General features: G+C 33.0%; 1 protein-coding gene across 1 annotated transcript in view; it reads right to left on the bottom strand.

Moving 5' to 3' along the window:
• Usp3 (ubiquitin specific peptidase 3) overlaps positions 1 to 14,094 on the bottom strand; it is a 93,247-nt gene that overhangs the window by 45,695 nt on the left and 33,458 nt on the right. Inside the window, exons 2-3 of the mRNA XM_076850906.2 lie at positions 12,619 to 12,679; positions 7,783 to 7,914 (exon numbers count right to left, since the gene is read on the bottom strand). Coding sequence (XP_076707021.1) covers positions 7,783 to 7,914; positions 12,619 to 12,679 — 193 coding nt within the window. The remainder of the gene's footprint in view (positions 1 to 7,782; positions 7,915 to 12,618; positions 12,680 to 14,094) is intronic.

Below are 14,094 nucleotides of genomic sequence, written 5' to 3'. Positions count from 1 at the left end.
TATAAAAAGGGAAAGTAAAGAGAGAATTTAGTATGGTTCTTTGCTTCCAACACCTGTGAAAGCAACACTATCATCTATGGCTAAGTAAAGATTAGTCTCAAATCCAAATTCCTTGAGCCAAATATTTTCTTAAAATAGTTTTACATTTCTTTCAGTCAATAATTAATAAATGTATAATGTATAATATGATATTACATGCATGCTGCTGTTAAGAACAGAATGAATACAAATGATTTTACTATCATGTAGTCAACATATAACAAATGGCAGGTAAATTTTCATGTCAAATACAAGTTGTAATTATAATTAGGGAGGTAGAAAATGGATAAAATCACATCTTATTTCAAATACTGTTTGCTCTGATAAACAGCAAAAATGAAAGTTAATTTTTTCATTATGTTTCTTTATGCTTTGATTTGTTTTAATGTTATTAGTGAGTTCAGAGTAGGAAAGTGTTTCAATATGCCCTTGTTCACAGTGTTTACATTACTAGTATCTTGAAGATTTTATTTTACAAAAATCTTTAAAATGTCTATTTGGCCAATCTAAGTAAATTCATTTAACTAAGCATATACAAACTGCTAAATGCTTAAAATGAACACAGAGTGAGGATACCACATGAAAAACTGGTTCAGGAAACTGTGTAGTTCATTGCAAATAATCAAATTTATAGAACACTGGCAGCAAGTATATTAAATATTTGCCAAAGTTTTTATTCCCTCAAATAAAGGCCTTTAATAAAATGTGTTTTCTTCCCATACTGTCAGTGCAGTATTTTGGAGATCCATGCACGAAACATTTTTGGTCTCTGGCACATGGCAGGTTCTCAATGAATATTCAAATGTATGTGTGCCCGTGCATGCATGTGCGTGTATACATTTGCTTCATACTTTTAATACATTTATTTCTATATATAGTTGATATTTTTGTCATTCTGTTTAATATTTCTTTTTGTTTGGTCTTTTAGATTTTTGAACTGATGACTGCTAACAAAAATGAAGCTACTAGTTTTTGTATATTTCTCACCATTCAACTTTCCAGAATTATTTTTCTTTTAATATTTTTTCTTAATTGTAGGTGGACACAATAAGCTTTATTTTTATGTGGTGCTGAGGATCGATCACAGTGCCTCACACTTGCTAGGTGAGCACTTTACCACTGAACCACAACCCCAGCCCTCCAGAATTTCTTAATATATTAATTCTAGTTGCTGTTTTCTACTAGAGTCCCAAGAGGGTTTCTGGGAATTCAAGCATATAATTTGAAAACAGACATATTTTGTTTCCAATATTTATATGAATTACTTCAATTAATTTCTTATTATAATGGCTAGAACTGTCAAAACATTGTTTAATAAGTGACAATCATGTCTCTCATGATAGGAAGTATTTCTGATAAAATGGAAATGGCTTTAGCATTTTACAATTTAGTATATGATGTTTGCTTTCTGTTTTGGGGGGGAGCAGATGATAAAAGATAAATTTAATAGTTTCCTTTTATTTCAATGTTACTGAGTTAGTTTTTTTTTTTTTAAATGAGAACTGGCTCTTTATAAATGTATTTTTTGCTTCTAATGATGCAATAATCTAAGGTTTTCTTTGCTGTGTGGATAGAGTACTGGGGATTGCATCCAAGGGCACTTTACCACTGAGTTACATCCCCAGTTCTTATTAATTTTTTGAGACAAATTCTCACTTAGTTGCTAGGAACACTCTATCACTGAGCTACACCCCCAGCTCTTTTTTGTTGTTGTTGTACAGGGGACCGAAACCAGGTGTACTAATAACCACTGATACTTATCTCCAGGCCTTTCTATTTTTTCTTTTGAGACAGGGTCTTGCTAAATTGCTTGGGGCTTTATTACATTTCTAAGGGCTAGCCTCAAACTTGGAATCCTTCTGCCTCAGTCTTGAATCACTGGGTTTATACTCAGATGCTACCACGCCCAGATTATGGTTTTCTTAGTAATGAATATTGGTAGTCTTTAGGTGAAATTAACTCTACTTGGTAAGGATTTAGCTTCTTTTTGATATTGATATACCTTACTAGGTTAGATTTATATGTATGTATGTATGTATGATGGCAGTACTGGGAATTGAACCCTAGCAGCAATCTATCTCTGAATTAAATCCTCATCACTTTATTTTGAGACAGAGGCTCAGTAAGTTGCCAAAGCTGGCCTTGAACTTACCATCCTTCTGCCTCCTGACTCACTGGTATTGTAAACATGTACCACCACAACCAGTTAGATTTGCTTCTAAGTTATAGTTATTTACAATTATTTTAAATAGTGAAATTGGCATATTTCCTTGTTTTTGAGTTTCTATCAGATTTCTGGCTTAAGGTTTTCAGAGTTTCATAACATTAACATACTCAACCTTAAATTTTAAAATATTGAGCTAAACTATCCAATAACTAGTCACATATGACTATTTATATTAAGTAAAATGAAACAAAATATTCAGTTCTTCAGTCACATTTGACTGCTCAAAGAAAAAAACAAAGACAAAGAAAAGTTACTTTTTCTTTTGAGACAGGATCTTGCTAAATTGCTTCAAAACTGTAAAAAGAGTTCCATTTCTATTGTTAATGCTATTGAAGTAATCCAGTCATAAGATTACACATCACAGTCTTCATTAACTAAGAAAATATACCAAATCCAACCATTCTTCACTCATCTGAAACAAGAAGGCATCATCATACAAATAACCTGATTTTTTAAGCAACAGCAAAGAAACAGGTACATTAATCTCCTTCCCATAAAACTATGTTTATATAGTAAGTCATGTGTAACATTAATACTAAAAATAAAAAATTTTATGCAAAAAGTACCCCTAAAAAGGAATATTTTCCATTAAAGCAGCAGCTCTTACATTAAATTTAATTTTTTTTTTTTAGATTTTGATGTTTGGAGGCAAATTTGACCTATATCTCTATTATGAAAGATACTAGAGGGGGGAAAAAAAGCAAGCTGACATTCTAATGACTTCATATATTTCAAACTTTTAAATTTTTAAATCTAAAAGAATTCCTTTAAAAAGAAAGTACATGTTTACATTTTCTTCTATTGAATTCTGAAGTCTTGCCATCAAATAATTATAGAAAATTAAAAGAAATCCTGGAGAGAAAAAATTATGTCTTTTGTCATAAGTAGATAAATTTTTTCTATCCAACTTATTAATGAAGCCTTTTAATTTTAGACCACCTCTGCTAGAAAGTTTCTTTTTAAACTATATTTTTAAATAAACAAAACTCTCCCTGTTTCCTAACTGTTTACAACAGGTGTATCCAGCACCTGTGGTCCCAGTTGCCTAGGAGGCTTATGCATGAGCAGCTCTGGAGCCCAGAAGTTCCAGGCCAGCCTGGGCAACTTAGCAAGACCCAGTATCAAAATAAAAGAAGGGAGGGAGGAGGGGAGAAGGAAGAAAGGAAGAAAAGAATGGAGGGAGGGAAGCGAGGAAATTTGTTTCTAAACAGTTTACATGGAGAGTTAATAAAAGATATTTCTTTTTTTAAATCACAACTGCCTTAGAAAAAATGCAGTAATCAATTTAAACCTATAATAGCTTTATTTCTGTTAATATATATTAAAATTGCTATTATAAGTGTTCAAATTCTGAAAATACAAGCCTGTTTTCAGACATTCACATTTCATAATATTTCTGTTTGAAAGGATGTTTTAAAACATTATCTTCCAGGAAACAGAATTCTAGTTATTTATTTAGGTACTAGAAATTGAACTATAGTCCCTTTTATTGCTGAGGCTGTCTTTGAATTTGTGATCCTCTTGCCTCAGTCTCTGAGCCACTGGGATTACAGTAGTGGTCCCAGTTACCTAAGAGTAACCACATCCAGCCAGTAATTTACTTTTAATATTCCTTCCATAATTCTTCATTATTAGAAAATTTAACTATTGTTGATAAGGTTTCAAAGTTGACAAGACTGTGTCAGATGTCAAAAAATTATTTACTATTTTAAACCCATTAACTCCAAATTTCTACATATTTAAATCAAAACTTCTTATTTTAATCTTTGCTTCTTTTCAATCACAATAGTGTACATCATATGCAATTCTATTTGTATTGGTTAGGGAAGAAAGTGGGTGGAAGGGGAGGAAATATTACTTATTACACAATAATCTAAACACTAGCCCTTGTGTAAAACTCTTAGGAAGGTTTTCATTTTTACTTAAACCTTCATTTTCCTCTCAGTTTCATATTAATCTGGTTATCTCCTCAAGGAGTAGCTCCTTATTTCAGACCAGAATCACTCCTTTTGGTACTGCTTTCTCTCTTTTGAAGTCATAACTTATTTTATGTTGTCTGCTTGGTTACTTAATACAGTATGTGCTTCCTCTCTGGATGGCCCACTTAATCAGAACTGAGGTGAGGTTTTCTGGAAGGGTGTCCATCTTGGAAAGGAAATAAAGTAGCTCACCTAGGCCATGATTTAAGTCTTCTTCAAGAAAAATGTCCTGTGACTCTTCAGTTCTCCAAGATGATCAGAGGACACAATACTATAGATTTGGTATAACCTTCCCCATTTTGGGAAGATAATAAAACTCAATCTTTCAAACACATCAGACACTGAGTACTGGGGAAAATACAAAGATCCGAGATATGTTTTCTTCAGTCCCCAAAGACATTTACAAGTAACTAACATGCAATGGAAATTACAAATATCCCAAGAGATATAAGTTCAGGAGAGATTATATACAGCTGCAATTGAAGCTAGAAGGAGAGGGAAGAGTTCAATAGTAATTTCATTAAGATTGTGCAAAGAAAAGGCAGGGCAGGGACTCTTAGTAAAAGAAAATAAAGACAGAAAAACTAATAAACCTCAAGTATCTTACTTCTCTAAAGCACAGAGCATGATGCTTTTTAAAAACGAGTTTCAACACTAGCTAAAGTCAAAATACTTAATAATCAAATACATTAAACTTAATACATTAATATTTTTACTACTGAACTAATCACTCAGATGAGCCACAATAAAAATATACAAGGAGAATTCATAATCTGAAGTAAAATTATCTAAAATGTATTAGGAAATAACACATATACACTCCATACACACAGAAAGAGGAATTTTCTTTTTGTTGCTTCTTAATAACAGTTGAGGTATGAGGAACCTTAACTATAATTTCATCAGTTTACAACAATCTTTTCAGGCTGATAGTTAAATGATACAGGGTTTTTCCCTGGCATTTTGTTCTAATCCACAAATGAGGCGATAATATGACCAACCAGCTGCAGCTCCCTTCCTGCAATTCAGAAGCTCTGGGTATCCACACACTTGCAGCTCTGTATAACTTCACACAAAAGACTGGCAATTGGCCAAAAAGCCTCCACCATGGTCTACACCCCCCAAGGTTCAAGATTTTCCATTTAATTCCAATTCATCCATGAAACGACATATACTTTAGCAGACTGTATCAATGTAAAACAAATTAAATTCAATTTCAAGGTAAAAAAAAGTATTCCCCTAAAATATAAAAAGTAAATCCATTAAAACATATGGTCTATATTTTAAAGAGCCCTATGAATATTTAATTCCACTCCATTCAGATAATCACTATTTCCTCAGAATCTTACCAATAGAAAGAACACCCAATTGCAAACTTGATATATCAGACATTTTAATAGAGATTTCCAAAGTTGCCCATTAAGCATTTCGTGCATATTGCTAAATGAAGATCAAAATGAATGTTTTCAACATCTGGTACACACACAGGTTGATCTGACTTTAGACAATAATTTTGTGACAGATACTTCAACAATGATCCTAATTTCTGTTTTGTTTTGTTTTGTTTTTTGTTTTTTGGTACCAGGGATTGAAACCAGGGATGCTTAACCCTGAGCCAGATCCCCAGCCCTTTTTAATTATTTTACTTAAAGATAGGGTCTTGCCAAGTTGCTTTAGGACCTTGCTAAGTTTCTGCGGCTGGCTTTAAACTCTAGATCCTCCTGCCTCAGCTTCCCAAGCTGCTGAGATTTCAGGCATATACCACCATGCCTGGCTAATGACTGCTATTTTTAAAGCAGAAATATACTGAAACACATGGTTGTATAAATCAAGTAGCTCTGTAATTCTAGTTTTCTAAGGGATTGGGGAACTACCAGAAATACTTCAACAGCCTGAATAATATGCTTAAATTTAGTAGGAAAGAGTATGCTGCAGCAGCCAATAACAATAAACTGAGCATCAGTTGTATAAAGATCTGAGGAAGACTTTGATTTTAATTGAAATCTTTGTGTACCTTTAGATGCTCTCTCTTCTAGGTCTAGACACCTACATAAAGGATCACTGAACGGGAAGGTGTCTGAAAGGCTAAACCCTAAGAGATTTATTCAATAGCAAAAAAAATAGTAAGATTAAACCTTTTAAAGTTGAAAAGATCTGAAAACCACTGACTGTTTTCTTCCCTTTAATGGGCATTTTTCTCTAATGATAATCTACAGAAAATGCAGAAAAGGATTGGCACAAAACTTCAGTAGAAAATGTAAATTAAAAAAAGGTATCTGGATATAATGCTAAGTGAAGTAAGCCAATCCCAAAAACCCAAATGCTGAATGTTTTCTCTGATATAAGGATATTGATTCATATTGGAGTTGGGTGAGGGAGCATGGAAGGAATAGGGGAACTCTAGATAGGGCAAAGTGGAGGCGGGGGGGAAGGAAGGAGGTATGGGGGTAAGAAAGATGGTGGAATGAGATGGACATCATTATCCTAAGTACATGTATGAAGACACAAATGGTGTGATGCTACTTTGTGTACAATCAGCAATATGAAAAACTGTGCACTATATATGTAACATGAATTGTAATGCATTCTGCTGTCATATATAACAAATTGTAATTTTTAAAATGGTATCTGAACTTTATCCCTTTCTGTCCATTATTACCTTCATATAACATTCAAGAACTATACGGCAAGAAAATCTCTTTCTGAAGGCATCCTTTAACATCTTCATTGTTTTCCCCTCAAAATCAACAACTGTTAGAACTAAAGCTAAAATGATTAAAACAAGAACTATTCATCATATTTTGCTAGTCAAGGAAGGAAGGAAATACTTCACACCAAAATCAAAACTCCAAAAAATTATGTTTTCTGTGATTACCAAATGGATATGAATTGTTAAATCTCACTTGTAACCCAAACAACATGTTCTAAGTCACAAAAATAGACACTACTTTAATATCATTTACATGAAATAAAGATGTATATTATATTACAAAAGACACTGGGCCTCTAACCCCTATTTAAAAGTTGAAATACTTTTAAAAAATAGCCTGAAAGGATACATACCAAATTCTTGACATTTACCTCTCATAGAAGACAACCGCTCCAAGAGAAGGAAGATTGTCAAAACAATCTTTCAAACAATGAAAATAAAATTTTTAAGATTATATGACAAATTGTTAAGTGGACAGTAGAAATATGGGTTGTTATATTAGTCTTCAGTTTAAAACAACACAAAACAAATTATAATGAATAATAACAATGAAATCCTTTTCTTTCTCTGAAGCTTAATGAGATGGGCAAAGAGCAGAGGGATGGGAAAAAAGAGGAGGCCTAGAAGTTGAAAGAAACAATGCAAAGTGAAATCTGAATGAATTAAAAAGGGTACTCCTGATGGCTCCAATCCTCTATAAATCTAATAAGACTAAAAGGAGGTAATGGCAATAGCAACTGGCTTAGGGAGAGGGAAAGGTAAAGAAGATAAGAGCACACTTGCACACAGACAATATGAAACATCACTTCCAGAAAATATTAACTTACCAATATGTACTGTAGCTACTGCAATCCATACACACTGTATGCTGAGCTTTATCTTGCTTTTCTGACTTCTTATGGTTGGTTAAGGGTATTTGTGCATCTTCATAATGTTTTTTTGCATGGCCATTCACATACCTTATAAAAACCAAATGAAAGTTTATTTTAATATAAATATTGTTCTGAAAATTAAAGTACTAAGAAATAATAAACCAGGCATGGTATCACACACCTATAATCCCAGTGACTCAGGAGGCTGAGGCAGTAGGATCACAAGTTGCCTTGGCAACTTAGCAAGACTCTGTACCAAAATAAACATAAAAAGGGCTGGGGATGTAGATCATTGGTAGAGTATCCCTGGGTTCAATCCTTAGTACCACCCCCCGCCAAAAAAAAAACAAAAAACAGATAATAAAATTCAGTGTTAATTAAATTGAAACAAGAAAGAACTATAAAAGCATTCATTCAATTACTCAGTCATAAAGAAGAATGAAATTATGGCATCTGCAGGTAAATGGATAGAACTGGAGACTATCATGAAATAAGCCAATCCAAAAAATCCGAAAGCCCAATATTCTCTCTGATATGCAGATGCTAACACACAATGGAGTGGGAGGGATAAAAATTCATTGGATTAGACAAAGAAGAATGAAGGGAAGGAAGGAGGAACAGGAATATTAAAGACAATAAAATGAACTGGACATTACTTTCCTATGTTCCTATGAATATATGTTCCTACTTTTCTATGAATACATGACCAGTATAAGTACACATAGTGTACAACCACAAGAATAGAAAGTTATACTCCATGAATGTATAATATGTCAAAATCAACCCAGGGCCTCACAAATTGTAGGCAAGAATACCCACAACCCCTAAGGTCAGCTTATTTTTTTTTAAGAAGTTTATTTCGGCTCTTTAATTTTTTTTAACTTGTCTGCAGTCTACTTTTAATTGTTCACTAGACTAGGGCCAGGCAAGCAAAGGTATTACCCATGCAGATCAATGTCAGTATCACTGATATTATTATCACTTACAAATTTCTCTGCTGATGCTTTTTTTATAACTTTTTTCTTTTTCTAAATTTTTCAGATTGTTAGCTCCCAACTTGAGCAACTACCAAAGGTAAGTTCTGTAAAAAAAGTAATCAACCATTTTCCACAGGGTCATAGCTTAAATATGTCAGTCAAACATGGAAAAAGGATAATCCTCTTTTTTATGGACATGGCTTCAGATCTTTTGTTTGAATGCCTGAATAATCACCTATTCTTAGACAGAAACACATTTATTTGGAAACAATCCAAATAAAACACAAATCATCTTAAGTTTATAAAACTTATTTTTCTACATGGACAAAGATTATCAAAGGATGATTATATTCACACAAATTTTATAACATTTTTCAATACAGATATAATAAATCATTTTATTAAAGCACGCAAAATTAAATCAAGTATGGATTCATATGCACATGTATACATGTAAAGTCATCCACACCTTTACCTGAATACCACACAATACTACACTGCCACTACGAATACCTTATAACACAAAACTTGCTAGGTCCTAGAAAGCAGCCAATTTGTAGAAGCAAAGTCTACTTAAACAGTTAAAACAAATCTGGGTTAAATGGCACCAAAATAAACAAGCTTAGAGAGTTCAGACAACATTTTCACCATGAAGCACATTAATTGTACCCAAAGCAACACTTATCTTAGGGAAAGTAGGACAGTTATGGTAACTTCAAACCTACCTTCTATATCCCAGGAAAATGGAAACATTCAAGGCAATATTAATCTCAATTCAAAATTTAATTTTACTCTCCCCCGACTTTTTTTTTTTAAAGTGGGGATGGGGTACTGGGGATTGAAGTCAGGGACACTTGGCCACTGAGCCACATCTCCAGCCCTATTTTGTATTTTATTTAGAGAGACTCACTGAGTTGTTTAGCACATCCCTTTGGCTGAGGCTGGCTTGGAATTCAAGATCCTCTTGCCTCAGCCTCCAGATCTGCTGGGATTATAGGTGTGTGCCACAACACCCGGTTCTTTTTCCATTTTTTTGATACAACTTTAAATGTTTTAAATACAGTTAACTCTTGGGTATACACATGGGTTCCTACAAGTGAAGTATAATGAATTTTAAAGTAAAATAACTGTTAAAAGTATAAGCCCCAAAACTACATTTACTGGGTTCAAAAGAAACCTTTATCACATTCTGGGATATGAACTTAGGTGAGTTATTAATCTTTCTGTGCTTGTTTTCTTATTTATAAATAGAGGTAACAGTATAGTACTTGTGTTTAACAGGCTATCAGGTGATTATATTAGTCCATGGCTCAAAATGAATGAATATATTTTATTAGCATTTTCCTTTCTATGCTTAACTACTATTTCTTGAGAATTCAAACAACAGAATTGCTTAGAAAAGAGACACATTAAGCAAATATTTTGAGATAATACATCATTGCATAGGTCAAGAAACACTAATTAAAAAGGCAAACTATGCTATTAGGTTCAACGTCTAATCATGTTAATTTCTATTCTTATATTTATACTCCATATTATGAAAAATAATGGTACTATTTATGATGGGGAGTGCCTTTAGAATAAAAAAATTAATACTGAACAATAATAATAAATGACATTACCACTTTCAAGTCTTTGAAAACTCGTCATCTTTACATAGTGCACATGTGATCATTCGTTTAATTACAATACTACAGTCTCCAAATACACTAGATGTTCAAATGGTTCCTATAAATGTCAGTGATAAAGTTAGAAGTGTAACTATTGATGACATTAAGATCAACAATCTTAACTGGTAACTGGGTAATACCCAAATACGTTAGTCAAAAGTTAACAGTTTTGAATTAGATGCAGTGGCACATGTCTGTAATCCCAACAACTTGAGAGGCTGAGGAAGGATAGAAAATTTGAAGCCAACCTTGACAACTTAGTAAATTGTTTCAAAATAAAAAGGGCTGAGGATATAGTTCAGTGTTACAGTGCTTGCCTAGAATGCATAAGGCTAAGGGCTGAAATCTAGCATAGCAAAAAAAAAAAAAAAAAAAAAAAAAAAGTTAACAGTTTTATATAAACTAGCTAGCTTATATAAAAATAAATATTTCCCTCATGGAGTTTCGGATTTTAAATACTATAGAGATTTTGGCCTATAGCACAAGAGGGAAAGTTTCATCGTATGTGTCAGAGATTGCTAACTAAAATCACACACAAAAAAATAGGAGGTATTATGAAGACCAACAGAATATGTAGCTCAAATATGCTATCGATAAACTATGTTTCCTAGTTGAAAGAATATTCAACTTTAGACAAGTAGACTAAAATTACTAAAAAATCAGTACATTTAGCAATCAACACCTAGAATTACATGTTTTACCACCATTATTGTCTTTTATGAAAATTAGCTAGTCAGCTACATAAAATGGATATCTAAATTCAGGCTACTGTTAATATTCTACTTACTTAAACATATTTCTCTGAAGCTAAGTCAAATGTCTAAATTTAAGCTTGCTTATAATTAGAAACAGTCTACCTGCAGAGTCCAGACATTTTTCAATTTGTTTTTCCAAAAATCTACCTAGAGAATTATTTGTTGCTTGCTACTGAGAACATTAATTCTCCAATTTTTTCCTCAAAAATTTGTGAGGTCTTTTTACTGGCATATGATCTTTAAGATTTTTAGGTTTTATGAGATAAGAAGAAGACATAACTAGATAAATTTTATTGCATTATAATTCTCACCTTTCAAAATCTAGGAGAGGAATGTGTCTCTTTAAGTACAGAATTTAAATGCTTCTACTTTTCTTCTCTTTAAAAAAAAAAGTTATCTGTACAAAGTACTTTCAAGTTTCCTAAATCCTAAAGATTTTAAAACCACAACAGCCAAAATTAAGAGAAGCAGTTAACATTTCCAATGTACTCTTAAGTGTCTGCGGAAAGAACACTCAATTCCAGAACTTAATATGTGGGGTTAAAAAAAAAAGTGAAGTGAACAAAGATGCTCTTTTCATGCAACGAGGATCTAAAGATAACAATGGGGAAATATTCCAGATAAGCACAATACAGATTTCAGCCTGTGTGACTGGGTATGACTTCTTATCTTCTAATAATTTCAAAGTAGATTTTCTAAGCTAAAAGAGCAGTAGCAATAAACAAGCTATTGTAGCTAAAAGAACATAAAGGTTGGTATTTGAGTATATATTAGAACAAGTGTAAAAAAATTTAATATCATTTTGAAGCCAAAAACTGGGAAGAAATGTTCGGGATTAACTCTGGGGTGAGGTGGGGTAGGGGAAGTTAAGTCCATAGAAAGCAAAATGTCTTAATAGAACAATTAAACGTTTGGTACATCTTAGGAATAAACAACTCTACAGTGAGGTCATTTTCAAAGGGAATCCTTTTATCTTTAAGGTTGACATATAATAGATGAAACAAGATTGGCCATGTATTGATAACTATTGAAGTAAGTAAGGAGAACATGGAGTTCAATTATATTCTTTTGACAGAGTGAGACCCCATCTCAAAGGAAGGAAACAAGGGAGGGAAGGAAAAAAGAAAAAAAGTTCCCTTGTTTTGTTTTTCCAACCAAATATTACGAACAGATTATCTTGATAATCAAATTAACTCTTCTAAGTATCAATATGAAGCATTTTTCCATAGATTTTCCCAGTTAACACCAAAGAACAAAAAGATTCAATTGGAGAGGGAAAAGAACTATATGCTATGATTAACAAATCCAAGTCAATAAACTTTGACATAAAGCTTAAAGGCAAATATTAAAAAGCAAATAGGGTAGTGAAGTAACAAGTATGCCACCTACCTTCCACAGTGGACACTTGAACAAGTCAAACAGACCCAAGGGCTTTTGTTGGACCGGCACACTAATAAAAAAAAAATACAATATAGCAATTATATCATGTTATTTCTCAATTTCTCCCCTAATCTGTAACACATATCCTGTGATCAAGTTATAAATTCCGAGGCTGTTTAGGTGCAATGAGTCATAAAACCTTGCTTTATGAATGCAAATACAAACGGCTGCATTGAAAATAATATAAGTGCATGTCCACTACAGCTGCTTATTTTAATTGTTTATTTAATTCAAATAGCTTAACCACAAGTTAAACACATATACTTTTCTCCTTTATTACTTATTTCCTTTTACCACAGTCTCCAACAAGTTAATGATAGTCTATTTTAAGTCTAGTCTTCTAATCATACATCTTTGCCATGCAGGTCATTTACCACTATAAATAACAACTATTTCAGTATATTTAGTAAGAGTAACACCCTAAGGTTATAGTTATGAAGAGTAAGCCTAATTTTTAAAAAAGTAACTCTCAGTTGTGTAAAATACATGACAATGGCATATAATTCTTGCTAATATTATAATCAGGATGATATAATCAGATATAAGTAATATTATTTTAGGTATTACAGGAGTAGGACCGGCAAGGAGGAGTAAGAAAACATTTAAAATTCTGGTTAAATTTTTGTTTGTTTTTTACTCATTTGATTAAAAATATGTTCAGTACATGCTTTTCAAAAGAAGAGCAATATAAAATCACCTGGAAGCCAGGCATGGTGATGCACACCTGAAATCCCAGCAACTGGGGAGGCTGAGGCAGGAGGATCATAAATTTGAGGCCAGCCTTGGCAACTTAGCAAGACCCTGTCTCAAAATAAAGTAAAAGGGCTGGGGATGTGGCTCAGTGGTAGAGGACCTCTGTGTTCAATCCCAGTTACCCCTACACACACACACACACAAAATCATGTGGAAAGCTTTTTTAAAACACCTCTATTCCACTGAGGCAAAGATAACAACACTAGGATTGAAAAAGTACAAGGATGAAGATGTATCTCAGTTGTAGAGCACTTACTTAGCCTACATGAGATGCTGGTTCAATCCCCAGTACCACCAAATAAAAAGAAGCGCAAAGAACATGCATATTTTGAGAAAAGCAGCTTCTCAGATGATACCCTAATAAAACCCCTTGAGAAGCACTAGTCAGCCTCCTAGAGATATGGGCAGGATACCAACGGTACAACCACACACTCAGGATCACACCTGGCTCTTAGTAGGAACTTAATAAACATCTGTTAGAAATAAAGTTTAATTTTCTTAGTGTAGGAAACCATGCTTTTCCAAAAATCTGGTGCCTACTTTCATCTTTCTTGCATTATCACCCATCACAAGCCTTTTTCACAGTCAAGAAACTGTAAATAAGGCAAATCAAGAATAAAGTACCCTTTTAATGTATCCAGAAACATTTATTTTAACAAGTTCTTCCAAAGA

Source organism: Callospermophilus lateralis, chromosome 3 (genome assembly GCF_048772815.1).
Source record: "Callospermophilus lateralis isolate mCalLat2 chromosome 3, mCalLat2.hap1, whole genome shotgun sequence".
Lineage (NCBI taxonomy): Eukaryota > Metazoa > Chordata > Mammalia > Rodentia > Sciuridae > Callospermophilus > Callospermophilus lateralis.
Note: the sequence above shows the minus strand (reverse complement) of the source record. Positions and strands in the feature narration are given on the sequence as shown.